This window comes from Equus quagga, chromosome 4 (genome assembly GCF_021613505.1).
Source record: "Equus quagga isolate Etosha38 chromosome 4, UCLA_HA_Equagga_1.0, whole genome shotgun sequence".
Taxonomy (NCBI): domain Eukaryota; kingdom Metazoa; phylum Chordata; class Mammalia; order Perissodactyla; family Equidae; genus Equus; species Equus quagga.
Genome location: NC_060270.1, coordinates 117,561,084 through 117,575,947, shown reverse-complemented (window position 1 = coordinate 117,575,947; position 14,864 = coordinate 117,561,084). Strand labels below are relative to the sequence as shown.

General features: G+C 38.5%; 1 protein-coding gene across 2 annotated transcripts in view; it reads left to right on the top strand.

Annotated features, from left to right (window-relative positions):
* The first annotated feature begins 3,687 nt into the window (after positions 1-3,687).
* The window catches only part of CCDC141 (coiled-coil domain containing 141), a 182,649-nt gene continuing 171,472 nt past the window's right edge, over positions 3,688-14,864 (top strand). Inside the window, exons 1-5 of one of the 2 annotated variants that reach the window (XM_046658984.1) lie at positions 3,688-3,752; positions 5,000-5,096; positions 9,569-9,760; positions 11,141-11,373; positions 13,800-13,922. In XM_046658984.1, coding sequence (XP_046514940.1) covers positions 11,272-11,373; positions 13,800-13,922 — 225 coding nt within the window. In that variant the 5' untranslated portion in view covers positions 3,688-3,752; positions 5,000-5,096; positions 9,569-9,760; positions 11,141-11,271. Of the gene's footprint in view, positions 3,753-4,999; positions 5,097-9,563; positions 9,761-11,140; positions 11,374-13,799; positions 13,923-14,864 lie in introns of those variants that run through there. The other variant, XM_046658983.1, reaches the window with a different exon arrangement.

Here is a 14,864-nt window from a genome sequence, read left to right as displayed (position 1 = left end):
AGTCAGCATTACTCTGAAAGCCAAAGCCAGACAAAGATACTATAAGAAAGAAAACTATAGGCCAACATCCCTGATGAATATAGATGCAAAAATTCTCATCAAAATATTAGCAAACTGAACATTAGCAAACAGCACATTAAAAGTATCATACACCATGATCAAGTGGGATTTATCTCTGGGATGCAAGGATGGCTCAACATATGCAAATCAATAAATGTGATACATCACATTCATAGAATGGAAGACAAAAATCACATGATCATCTCAATAGACGTATTAAAAGCATTTGACAAAATTCAACATCTTTTCATGATAAAAACTCTCAACAAATTGAGTTTAGAAGGAACATACCTCAACATAATAAAGACTATACATGACAAGCTCATAGTTAACATCATACTTAATGGTGAAAACTTGAAAACTTTTCCTCTAAGATCAGGAACAAGGCAAGCATGCCCACCCTCACCACTCCTACATAGTATTAGAAATCCTAGCTAGAGCAATCAGGCAAGAAAAAGAAAGAAAACATATTCAAATCAGAAAGGAAGAAGTATTGTCTTTGTTTGCAGATGATATGATCTTATATACAGAAAACCCTAAAGACTCCAACAAAAAGTTGTTATAACTAATCAACAAATTCAATAAAGTTGCAGGATATAAAATCAATATACAGAAATAAGTTGCATTTCTATACACTAACAACCAACTATCTGAAAAAGAAATAAATAAAACAATTCCATTCACAATAGCATCAAAAACAATAAATCACTTAAGAATGAATTTAACCAAGGAGGTAAAAGATCTGTAAACTGAAAACTACAAGACTTTGATGAAAGAAATTGAAGATGACATAAACAGATGGAAAGATATCCTATGTTCATGAATCTGAAGAATTAATATTGCTATAATATCCATACTACCCAAAGCCATCTATAGATTCAATGCAATCTCTATCAAAGTTCCAATGACATTTTTCACACAAATGGAAACAACAATCCTAAAATGTTATTTTAAATCCTAAAATCAACACGTTGTTCACCTTATGTGTCAATTATATCTCAGTGAGGCTGGAAAAAATAAATAAATGGAATACTAATATTTCTAAGTCTAAAGTTTGTTGTACCTCAAAGTATCTTCAAAAATCTTCACAGGAATTCCAAAACACCTGTAAAAACCTGATTAATATTACAACACAATTTAGTCCATGATATCCCTTTGGCAAGAAGAAGGAAGTGATGGGTTAGTAATTTCACAGATTGAACCACAGAGTGTGGTAGTTTAAAGAAGATTGGAAATCATTACATTAAAATAGTATCTGAAAAACGAGTGGAAAGACCAAGATTAGTGAATTCAGATTTTCAGGGAGTCATCCAGTGTTTAAACCTGGTCCTACATGCCTCTACTTTTTATCTATATTGAATAGATACATAATCCAATGAAATGGCAAGTAAAGACAGATTGAATATTCAAAATACTGGTAAATTACAAAATGAATGCCAAATACAGCTATTTCCTTTCCTCATGGATTTTCTTTTCTTAAATACCAGTGAGGTACGAGGAAAAAGGAAAATCCAAGGAAATCATGTATCTTATTTTTATTACTCATATTTAAACTTACCTGTGTAAAATTTGGAGAAATTAGGAAAATAGAATTAGGAACCTGAGAAGTTAAAAGTACATAACATAGATTTTAAACAGACGTTTGAACAGTAGATGCTCTTGTTTTCTGTTTAAAGTATAAAAGAATGATTATCAATGCATAATTCATACAAATCACTAAACAATCCTATAGTGACTAGTATTAGAAGAATTGATTTCCAATCTCCTATGTGACAAATTCTTAATAATGTGATTTCATTTTAACCGAAGAAAAAGTAGGAAGAAGAACTATGACACAAACCCAAAGCAGTTTTATTGGAACATTAATTTACACCCATGTGTAAAACTGTTCTGTATTAGGATTGCTCACATTGATTTGGGAAATTCTTTAAGAGAGTTCTTCTCATTTCCAGGACATTTTAGCTTGATACATTTCCTGTATATAAAGCCTTCTGGTCAAAGTAGTCTGTGTGTGTATTTTATTTTTGGTTTTCTAATGAGGAAAATTGAGAACAGAAATGGAGTTTTGTACTTCTGTTGTTGCCTTTTAAGGGTGCTTGGCGCAGTGTTCTGACTCAGAGAGCTCTGTCTAGGAAGTGCTCAACCGTGTGGACTAGCTGAGTGATGGGTGTGTGTGGACATCTGTGTAATTTTTGATCCAACATTGGGAGAGAAGAACTTACTCCCTGTGGCATTGGAACAAGTGACTAAGAGGGTAGTGGCTGGGTTCTCGACTCGCTCACTTCACGAATTTGAAGAAACCACTTAATTCCTTTTGCCTCAATTCTCCAACTCATATGACAGAAGTAATAGTCCTGCCCTGACCGCGGTACAAGGTTGTTGAGAGGCCCAACCAAAATAAATGGTTACAAATTTTACAAATCTAGAGGGATTTAATGAGGATGGTGCTGACAAGGGAAATCAGGGCCTGCTTGGTGGGTGCTCAGCAAACATTTGTGGCAAAGCTATCAGCTCACCCTGATAGCAGGAGCTCAAGGCAGGGACACGCCAGAACCAGAAGCTGAACTCTGCATAAAGCAGAGTGACTTTCCTTTTGAAGTCCTCCCTTTGTGAGAGTGGAATTTGTGATAGGAAACTGGTTTGCTTAGGGCGGTGTGAGTTGTGTGGGGTGGGGCACAAATGACCTGCTACTTTTGTTTCCATTTTTGATTTCCAGGTTTCTGTGAGTTTCTCTCATTTTGTTTCCTGTTTTTCCTAAAAGCCCGAGTATACGAATATCTTTTTTCCTGCAGGTGTTAGTAACTTCTTTGTCCTTCCGGACATTCTCGGTAATCATTGCCTTTCATGTGGGTTCGATGACTCCGGTGAGTGATGTATTAACAAAAACGACGATTCCCATAGCAAAGGACTTCTGTGTGAACACTGGTGTGGGGGGTTCTTACTTGAAATGAGGATGTGGATCTCAAAAAACATACAGTAAATTTTTAGAAACTCACTTAAGTTTTAAAAAGTATTGTCTATGGTAGAATTCTGTTAAAAGATGACTTTGTCATTAAATTGATACCAATAAACTCTCAGTAAATCGTGAAACACCACCTCATACAACTGAGATGGCCCATTATAACACTACTTCAAAGTCTTATTAAATACAACATATACACACATACCCGTATTATTATACAAATGTATACATATATGCATTATTTATGTCATAGTGTTTCTCAATAAAACCTCATGTTTAAAAAAAACCCTTTTCTCTTTTTAACTCTTCACATACTTCCTGCTTAGAATCCATGGATAACACCATCCTGTTTAGAGTGTCTGATGTTCATATGCTAGGGTTTTATATTATTTTTCTCTCTTTGGCGACGACTATAGCTGCTCCGAGAAGTGACAGCTCACCCTCAGTGTCACCACTGGCTTCCCAAGCAGCTGGAATGCCTGCTGCTCTCGAGGCCTCCCTGGGGATTACTCTCGGATGGAAATTCTCAGCCTCAAGAAGAGTTTAGCAACAGTAAGGAAAAACAAAAGAAATGCAATTTTCCGAAATCAAGTTGACTAAGATTCCTGTCTTCTCATACAGTTGCCCTCCCTTCTGAAGGGTGCTTCTCAGGACACTTCGTATGTTGGGACGAATTGTATCAGAGAGACAACCCTGCTACGTCAGAGCCTAGGTGCACAGCTCAACGCAGGTAGGAAGTCTTGTGACTTAAAATTTTTATAAAATAAACTTTGTACGTGAAAGCTTTTCCATGATTTTTAAAAATCTTTTCTGGCTTGAGATATTTCATGCATCTCTCCCATTCAAAAAGGACTTCTCCCAAATCAGTAACAGCCACATGATTACTGTTCATTTTAACTAAAGTCTACACATACATTTGACAGTTTTCCAGATCAAACATGGCTCTAAATAGAGAATTTTCAAGATAACATGTACATAAATACCATTGCTTAAAATTATAACAAATACAGCCATCTTTGATCTTTTGACCAAACTAAGTATTCTTTGAACTTGCTCAAGTTTTGTTTTGTTTTGTTTTCCTTGCCACTTATTGAAGGGAAATTTGCTGGATGTAGAAGTTGTTTGTTTATAATTCTTCTCCCAGATCTTATAGATAAGCTAAGGATTTCTATGTCATTAAACACGTTCAATTGTAAGGAAATCTATGGAAGTCAGTGTACAGAGAGAGTAAAACTCTCTCTGTTAACAAGAGTCATATTTTGGATACATTATTATTCTTAAGTAAAACTTAAGTGTCTGTAAAGAAACTTCCCCAAGGAGCATTGTGTTGGTGTTTGTGCACTGGAATTCACCCTACCTCCTGGTTTCACTCTTAACTCCTACAGTCTCTTCTCCATGAAGAGCTTCTTTAACGATGTTAAGTCAAATGATGTTGTTACTTGGCTGAAAATCCTGCAATGATGTCCCATCTCAGAATGAAATACAAAGTTCTTACCTTAGCTTAACAGCAAGCCTACCACCTAATTTATCATCCAAACAGGACTCTTTGGAGAGTGAAAGGGACCTTAAGAGTAATTATGCCGGGCAACAGGTGTAAACCATGGTTCTCCCAAGCAAACCAGGATGTAGAGGGACCTACCTAGAAAGCTGTGAACTAGCAACCGCCACCTCCCAGTTCTCATGTTCTATCAGTGTCATCTCAAACCTCACTGAGCTCCAGCCACACTAGCCTGTTGGATGCTTTTCAAACATAACAAGCGTGCCCCAGCCGCCTGGAATGTTCTTCCCCAGATACCTGCATGTCTTTAATCCTGGTCTCTACTCAGATATCATCTATATGAGAAACCTCTCCTGACTCCTTCCTAAACCCTTCTTCCCTGTTCACTCTCTTCTTCTTAGCCTACCTTATTTTTCTTCATAACACTTATTACATCCTGACATAATTATATATGTACTTTTTGTTTGTTTCCTATTTAGTTATGTCTCCCCCGCCAGAAGGCAAGCTCTATCACTGGGTGAACTTTGTTTTGTTTATTGCTGTGTGCCTGGCATCTAGAACAGTGCCTGACACTTGGTAGGTATTTAATTATACTCTACGAATGAACAAATGAATGCATGCGTAGAAGTATAAGTTGACGTTTAGAATGGAGGCTGTTTTAAGTGGAAAGAGCAACTTCCATTGACTTATGGATGGCAATTAAGTGAGAATGCTTGTAATCTACGAAACAAATGAGAGATGCCAGGAGGGGTGTTACACGGTACAAAGAATAAATTAGGGAAGATTTTGGCTAACAGAATGGTAAAAACAGTATTCTAGAAATGATGATTCACTGAAATGTTTTTATCATTTGATTGTAGTGAAATAATTTCCTCCCTGGTAATGTGTGTTTTATGTCTTTCTAATACGTTTATCCAGCTGTGTTGCCTACCATGTGTTTTAATTTAACTTAATTCTAAAAATTTTATTTCAAATTTTGTGGCAGTTACAATATTTAGGAAATCCCTTAACAGGTGTTGTTGTTGTCTTAGAAATAAGAATATATAACTACCAGAACAACACCTACATGCCAGGCATTATTTTAAGTACTTTGCAAATATTATCCTGTTCAATCCTTCCGACAAGCCTATATGACGTAGGTATTCCCATGATCCCCGGTCTGCAGTGAGGAAACCGAAGTATAGAGGTTAAGGCAGTTTAACCTCAGAGCCCATGCTTCTAACCCACTGCCTTTGCCATATTGTGTGATTTATTTATTGTTGTTTTGTAATCACTATCGGTTTATTATTCCTGTTAATCTCTGTATTCCAATAGACATACCCTGAAAGCATCCCCTGATTTCTCTGGCAAATTCTAAATGTAACCTTTTGTGATTCAGTCTACTTAACCCACTGCCAGTTGTTTTTCCCTTAGCTTCTATCACAGTGTATATTTACCTTGGTTCTTTATCTCATTATTTATGGTCTGTCTTTTCTCACTAGAATGCCACCTTTTTGAGGGTGGGGACCTCTGTTTCACTCACCGCTATATTCCTAATGCATAAGTGCCTGCTGTATAGCAAATGCTCAATGACTATTGGTTGTGTGAATAAATACTGAAGGAATGAGCCATAGTAAAACTATCTTTTTTTCCAATATGACTAATGTGATTCAATCAGTCAGCCAATATTTGTAAGTGCCATTTCTGTCCCTAGTTCCATGCTCCATACACAGCACTTGCTACATGCCAGGTTCTCTTCTAAGCAATTTATATAAAGCAAATCTTTGAATCTCTGCAATAACCTATGAGGTGGTCTGCAAAGATCCAAAAAAATACGTCAAGACAGGGCTCCTATACATAAGGAGCTTTAAATCTAGTTGAGAAATAATACGAATGGAAGTGAAATCATTAGAAAACAATACACACTTATAATACAAGCATGTAATTATTAAATTTTGAGTTACAACTAAACTTTGAGGAAAGAGGAATATAAGTAGGTATTTCAACTTTTAAAGGGAGTTGATACCTTTTTAAAAAAATTTTATTGAGTTCACATTGGTTTATGACATTATATAAATGTCAGGTGTACATCATTCTGTTTCGGCTTCTATTTAGAAGTCTAGCTTCTGTCTGTCACCACGCATATGCGCCCCTTTACCCCTTTCATCCCCCCTCCACTTCCTGCCCCTCTAGCACAAACCAGTCTGTTTGAGGAGTTGATACATCATCTTGGTCTTTAGCAATGGGAGGAATTTGGCAGAGGAAGGAAGGAAGGGGATGATATTCCTGGATAGAACAACTGAATTAATTCAGTAGAGAACAAGGATGATCTCTCTGATGGCCTGGGAATAATGGTAATTGTCACTGGGCAGGTAGGTGAGACCAGACCATAGATAATTTTGAAACCCAGGCAAAAAAGATTGGACCAGAGGAGACTAGAATCAGGGAATCACTGTGTGTGAGAGTGTGTGTGTGTGTGTGTGTGTGTGTGATTTACAAAGTCGGGAAAATAAGTCTTTCCAGTCTTATTATGTGGATTAAATGGAATAAAGAGTAAAAAGCACTTATCCCAGTTCCTGGCACATAATTAGCTGTCACGAAATGGTAGCTATTATTATTACTGCTAATAATAAAAACAGCAGAGAAAGTTTTGCCTTCAATTTTTAATCTGGATAGACTCATTCTGGGTTATTTATATTTGGTCTGTCTAATTTGTCTTTATCAAGTTGAATACAGTTCAACGCAAAGTAGTACTGATTAAGACAAACACTGGGGAATGAAAAAATGAGCATATCCCACATATACTCCAGCAAAAAAAGTGCATTGTTGTAATGGCATACCCATAGACAGAGCTAAAAAATAATCACATGATAAAATTTTTAAAATACTAGCTACCTGTATTTCATTAAAATGTGCTATTTTCCACTGTGGAAAACAGTGTGGTGTTTCCTCAAAAAATTAAAAATAGAATTACCGTATGATCCAGCAATTCTGCTTCTGGGTATATACCCAAAAGAATCGAAAACAGGGTCTCAAAGGAATAATTTGTACACCTGTGTTCATCGCAGCACTATTATTCACAATGGCTAAAACATGGAAGCAACCCAAGTGTCCATTGATGGATGAATTGAAAAGCAAAATATGGTGTATACATACAATGGAATACTATTTAGCCTTAAAAAGGAAGGAAATTCTGACATACACTACAGCATGGATGAAACTTGAGGACATTATACTGAGTGAAATGAACCAGTCACAAAAAGACAAATACTGTGTGATTCCATTTATATGAAATACTTATAACAGTCAAAATCATCGGGACAGAAAATGGAAGAGTGCTTGCAATGGGGAGGGGGCAATGGAGAGTTATTGTTTAATAGGTGTCGAGATTCAGTTTTACAAGATGAAAAGAGTTACAAAGATGGATAGTAGGGATGGTCACACAACATTATGAATGTATTTAATGTCACTGAACTATGCACAAAAATAATTAAGATAGTAAATTTTATGTTATGTGTATTTTACCACAATAAAAAAAATGGAAAAAATGTGTGATTTGCAACTCTACAGAATCCAGTTATAGCTTTTTGACTCCCTATGGAGACTATTTCACTAACATTCAGCTGGTATAAAAACAGGCATTTCCCAGAGGGATAAACAGAGAAGGCAATAATAACCTCGGCAAGATCCTCCATCGACTTCAAAGGATATGAGAATGCCTGTAAGGTTTCTTGCTTTGTTTTTTTTTCTTTTTTTTTGGTGATGATAGGGGAGGCAGAGTATAAACAAACCGTAACTCAAAAAGTTTTTAGTAGTTTAACATTTGAAAGAGATACATCTAATTATAGTGTACCGATTTCTTTAGTCGAATATATTTTATATTAACTATTATGCAAGCTGTTTACCGGAGTTAATGCAATTTATAGTTACATATTATGCTAGATAAAGAAACATAGGGCTGGGTTCTAAATAGGCTAGAGGTGGATGGAGAGCTCCGAACACCAGAGCTTCTGTAGGAGAAAGGACTAAAAAATTGAAGAAAATAGAAAGCAAAGGAAGGGGAGAAAAAAGTGATTCAAGTCTTTTGAAGATTTTAAAGCCAAGAGTTTGAGTTGGAAAAATTTGTCAGAAACTACTTAAATTCATGTGTGCAGTTTGCATTATTGCGTATGTCCATCAATGTAGAAAACATTTTATTTTATTTTTTTTCTGGAAGACTGGCCGTGAGTTAACATCTGTTGCCAATGTTCCTTTTTTTTTTCTCCCCAAAGCCCCAGTACATATTGTATATCCTAGTTGTAGGTCATTCTAGTTCTTCCATGTGGGATGCCACCACAGCATGGCTTGATGAGCGGTGTGTAGGTCTGCACCCAGGATCCAAACCAGCGAACCCCCACCTGCTGCCAAAGTGGAGCACTCAAACCTAACCACTAGGCTATCGGGCCGGTCCTGAAAACATTTTCTTTATGCAACACCGTGAGCCTGCTCCATCTAATTAACGGAAAGAAAGGTCATCTACACACAAAAAGGCACTACCTTTGGTGCTAAGTAGCTGGATTAATCTTTTAACAGTCTTAAATATGTCTAATTCCCTTTTCCCTTACACCTGGGAAGTAATCAGACTTTGAACCACGTTCTCTCTCCTCGCCAGCTCTTTCACCTTTTCCATTGGTGTGCCTGCAATTCCACACATTCCACGCTGCCCTCCACACCCTTTGCACAATCATCCATCTTAAGTGGGGCTTTGTGGACATAACCACTCTTTTCCTAGCCGTGGTCTTTGCAGCCTGCTGCCAAACGTTTCCTTTCCTCCTGAGGCCCTTTATGCAATTTATGACACACAGTTTCTAACAATAGGATTAACTTTGAGCGCAAGGGCACTGTGTGTTTAGGGTGCAGGTCACTGTTTGCTGTTCTGGTTGGCAGTGTACACAATGAATTAAGCAATGCCCCTTGAGGCATTTTAGTTTCGGGTGTGGATATTATGTGACACAGTTGTCAACTCTTGGTTTTTCTTGAGGGCAAGTAGCTGAAAACTGGTTTCACTCAGTTTGTTTTGGTTTGTTTAGACCAACAATTTGCCCAAGCAGAAGGAGCCTGCCTTCAACAGTGAGGCAACCTCAACAAAGAGGTTGGTTGGGTCTCTGCAAGCTCTCAACCCCTGCCATAAAATGAAACCAGCTACAATATTTTCTACATCACACTGTCTCTTGGTGTCTACGCTCCCGAGCTTCCTCCAACTGCTCCCTTCATGGCATCAGGTAAAGTTCATGGAGCCCAGGAACTGGGATCCAGGCATGGTCTCCATCCACTGGAACAGCAGGCAGACGCCGAGCGCGAGGACGTGGGTCATGGCTACACGGTTTTGTAGAGCAGCCATGATATGCTCTGGGAAACAAAAAATAATTGCTGAACACTGAAGTATGTGTAAAAGCACTTTTTCTTCTTCGACTTAAGAATACAGTATTATCATGAACCTTAGCAAAACAGAGCGATGGGGCTGACTCAATCTTCAGAACATTGGCCCTGAACCTGAACGTGCTTTAAAATAGAGCTAGGGGTTTAAACAGCAAGTGGACTCATTTAGTTCTGTTTGTTGCTATATCCTCCATTCTGGCTTTGTCCCAGAGATTTCCGATGGCTCCAGCAGCTTTGCAGTCAGTGTCTCTGATGTGTTTGCATCTGACCTCTGACCTAAACTTCAGTGTTATTTTCAGCCGTTCTTTGACAGGGCATCCAACAGCTGCTGCGTAATACCACAGACAACTTGTGACCCACGCTGAGTTTTTAGCAATAAGATTAATCTGCAGATTGTGGGCTCTGATCTGAAGCCGTCGATAATTTTCCTTCGCAGACTTGGGGGTGGGGGAGGGGAGGAAATAAAAACCAAACGTGAAGTACAGTGTCATCCTTTTAAAAAAAATTGTAGCAAAATATACATAGTGTGAACCTTTAATTAAAGAACAAACATTTTCTTGTAATTAAATGGTAACTGCAAAGTGTGTCGCTTCCCAATAGTTGTGATAACTGAATTTGAAAATGCTGTTCAGAGGAGGACAGTAGTCACAAAGAAATCTCGAAATGATATATATCTATTGATAAATGCTGGTTGAAATATTTATTAAAGTTTCCTAAGAAATCTGAGGCTCTGAGAAAAGGTGACCATCCCGTATAAACTTTGTTTGACAAAGGACAGTGAGTTTTAGAAAAGCAGATTAATCTAAAAATGTATTTCAAACAATTTTGTGGCTTAATCCCGAAACAAATACCAGAACTTATTTTTAAAGTACACTTTTGGGAGTTTTCTTTGCATGAGGAAGACTTCAAAAATCTTGAAAAGATTGATACCTAGGTCAATGACTGGCTAGTTTCAAAGTCCACCATAACTGTATAGTTTCAATGGCAAAACTAATTCGGGTTGTCAGGATGTAATTTTTTTTCCATTTGCTATCGCACTTCAGCTGATAGGCAGAGAGCTAGAAGCTGCCCTCCGCATTTAAGATAATGGCAGAAATAACAGGCGCTTAGTGTTACCATACTAGGGGTGTGGCGATTCTCTCCCGTTCTCTCCTCTCTCTCTCTCTCATGATAAACTCAATGGGGTTGTCTATTTTTAACCTCCTGTTCTTTCCTTTTGGCAGAGGAATCAGTGTGAGCTGAGCTCTTTCCCTGAATGAATCCAAGTAACCCCGGTGGTTGCCTTCTGAAATGACCAGCAGACACACATCTGTACAGAGGCTGCCCAAAGTATAAACTCTGTTTCTAGAGTACCATGTCCAGCCAAGGAAGTCCTGGTGTGGAGTTTTCTACGACAACAGTCAGTTCAGTAGCTGTGCAGGCTGGGGACTCCAAAATCGTTATAGCTGTCATAAAGGTAAGCTAACCACTTTCCTTTTTCTGTGGGGCTGGAAGCTTCTTGCTGTTATGTTGATAGTCCTAAAGAACATTCCACACAATCAGCAGTACACAGCATATAGACTACAACACAGCAAGAACATCTTCCTGCTTTCTTAAATCGGCAACTAAGAGAAACCTCTATGAAGTTTCAGCCAGTTACTAGAGTTTCTCTTTCAGTTAGTCAGAAAATATCTATAGCAGTTTGATTTTAAAAAAACAAAACTCGACCATATACTTTCAATTTGGTTTCTAAAGGCAAGGCATTCGTGATTACAAGTTCATGGTTGCCAGGCTAAAGAGTCAAGTGGACCTGTGAAATGTTTGTGATTTTTGAGAGTGGTGTGATGGAGGAGGGAAGGGGGGGGTCCCAGCAGACAGGCGGAGGCATTATTTTGAGCATGATGGAGCGCAGGGAACGCCTAACAAGAGGCTCTGACACGTGCCCTCCACAGCACAAATTCTGACGTGGTAAAGGCACTAGTAAATCCTTGGGACGCTGTTGGGGGCATGAAGACCCTGCCAGGGAAGGTGAAAAGGGTATGTGTCAAATTGGCTCTTAACAGCAGGCAGTTGAAGCCACTTGGGGCTTAAGGTTATTGCATGTTTTATGTTAAGCAATTTGCCCAGTTGCAAAGAGGACCACACATCTTTAGGGTGAAGAAGACAGCCATGATTTTATTTCCTATGAAAATGCCCTGCAAAAACCCCTGAAGCATTATGCTTGGATTTAGACAATTCACCCCCTAAAGAATTCAGTATTTGATGAAGGGAATCTGGCAAACAAGCTGGTGCGCACCAGCCAGTTCCTTTCAGGACCCCACCAGGTTTAATTGAATGACTTTTCTGGCCTTTTGTTAGAGGTCAGACAACGAGGCTTGTTTAATTTCACTTAAACGCTATGAATTTTATGTTAATGTGAAAATTGTAAAAGGAAAGCAGCACTTGACACTGAACAAAATGATTCACTCTAGAATCACAGAACGCAAAGTGTTTCTCCGGAGGGCGATCTCCCAGTGCTGTGGAGGCTTTGCCCCACGGAAACGGGAACGCAAAGTGTTTCTCCGGAGGGCGATCTCCCAGTGCTGTGGAGGCTTTGCCCCACGGAAACGGGAACGCGGCTCATTCCCTTGCCCTCTAGTGTTTTCAAAGGCAATGAGTGGACTTGGAAAGAAGCCTGAAGCAGAAGTAACAAAACTTAATAATTTGCATGTGATTTTATGATGCTGTGAGTAACTAAATTTCAGCAGTGAGGGAAAAGAGGAAAACCCACAGTTTAAAAAAATTTGACTTTGCTTTTCCTCAAATATGAAGGATTTCTTAGGGCAGGATGAGGAAGAATACATATGGAATAAATCATAGGAGAATCAGAGGGTAGATGGACAGTAAGAAAAAAGTCTCTAAAATGACAGTGGAAACTCTTATTTTAACTGAACCGTGTTTCTAAGAATGTTCGCTCCGTCTCCCCTCCCCAGCTGTCTTGCCTCACCTCCGTCCATATAAAACTCCAAGCTATTCAAAGCAGAAAGCCCATCCTAGAGGAATAGAAGTGCGTGTGTCTGACCCGTACAGGCTTCTTGTTTCCAAATGGTCCTGGGGCACTACTCTAGAGTAGTCCCACGTTTTTCTTGTTTCTCTTCAGCAATCCACTTATCCACGTGCATGTGCCAGTTAGTAGTTCCTCCTGCTTAATCAGTTGCTTCTTAGAAAAGCAAATCCTCAGGAAATGCAGTGATGAGTTATATCTTAGGGCAGTGAAAAAGTCCTGAGTGTAGAAAACAAGTTGGCTGCATTCGAATGGCAGTTGTCACACATCTAATTTTATCAACATTTGCCTACATACTTCATTGAATACTCAACAACAAAAGTTGGAAAATGTTATGTTTTAACCTTGAAATAAGATAAAAATCAATTGCTTCATCTACTGTTTATTCTTTCTGGTTGAACCACCAGGGTCAGTGGAAAGACACTAACCAGCCTAAATTATATTTATAAAACCTTTCCCCTACGGTGAAGCTTGCATCCTACTTGCCCAAGTGAACTTTCACTCTTTTTATGGAATTCAGTTTGTGAGTGAAAGAATGTACAATTACGTGAATTATTTTGTAATTTCGTAATACTTAATAATACATAATCTGTTGTACGTGTTCCTCATTTGAGAATTTTTCATTTAAATCCATTTCCCAAGAAAAACAACTTATCCTAAGAATAAAAAAGAAAAGGCAGGGCATGGGTTTATATTAGACCTGTTATAGTTCAGTTTAAGTAAGGGCCGTCTCTGTGGAAAGAATAGTGTTCACAGTGCAACCGGAAACTGGAAAAAAAAGGGAATGAAAGGAAAAGAGAAGGGTAAAGGGGAAGGAGCAAGAGGAACTAAAAGTGCATTTATTTCATTTTTATTTTTAGTGTGGCGAATGGGTACAACTTCAATTGGCTGAATCACAGCCCAATCTTCTAGAAATTGGTAGCAGTCAGGATGAAACCAAAAAACTTCTTCATGATCATGAACTTCTTTTGGCCAAGCTCAAGGTAAGACATTCAGATATGAAGCAGACACAAAATTAAAAAGAAATAAAAAGCTATTTCTTGCACTTTTTCTTGATTCTTCTGATGTCACTGGCCTATGGCCATTTTAACACAGTGCCAGATAGATAATGGAAAAATGTTATCATTATTCATGAGCAAATACCAGCCCTGGAGGGAAGTGACAAGATTTTTTTAAACCTTCCCTAATGTGATAGAAAATATGGAGTGACAATATTTTCACTGTGGAGAAATAAGCAATGTTTTTTTTTTTTTCCTGGCTGCCTCAGTAAAAAAAAAATAATCCATCATTTTTCCATTTCATGCATTATACTGTCAAGTCACAACAACAGATCTAAACTTTCTACTGTCAATGGTACCTGCTGGCAAGAATAATATAGAGGCTTTCTTTCCTCTGTTAAACTATTGAAAATATCTCATTTTGTGTTTAATATTAAGAGTTCTTGAAACCAAATAATACTTTTAGTAAAATCAGAGTTATTATTCTAGTATGTTGTGGTTATTTAGTTAAGAATCTAAAAATAACATTGGCTTGAGATTGCCAGAGAAGGTATCTCGTCAGGCCCAGCTACATGACTTGTGGGGCCCAGGACAAAATGAAAATGTGGGGTCCCCTGTTCAAAAAGCAAGAAAAAGCTTTCTCTTGACCTGTCATGGTGTTTTTTATCTGCTATGTAATGTCTAGATTTGTCAGTCATGGGGTTGTGTGTGGGGCGAATGCAGACCCTCACAGGTGCTGGGCCCTGGCCGTGGCTTGATGCACAGGATGTGGACCTGACCCTGACCTTTCCCAAGCTGTGCCCTGACCCCTGCCAGGGCACATGGCAAAGATCACTGAGCGGGGGCAGGAGAGCAGACAGGACAGCAAAGAGCCTCTCCCGGGCAGGCGGGACTGCTTGTGAGGTGAGGCTCCAGCGCCCCAGCAAC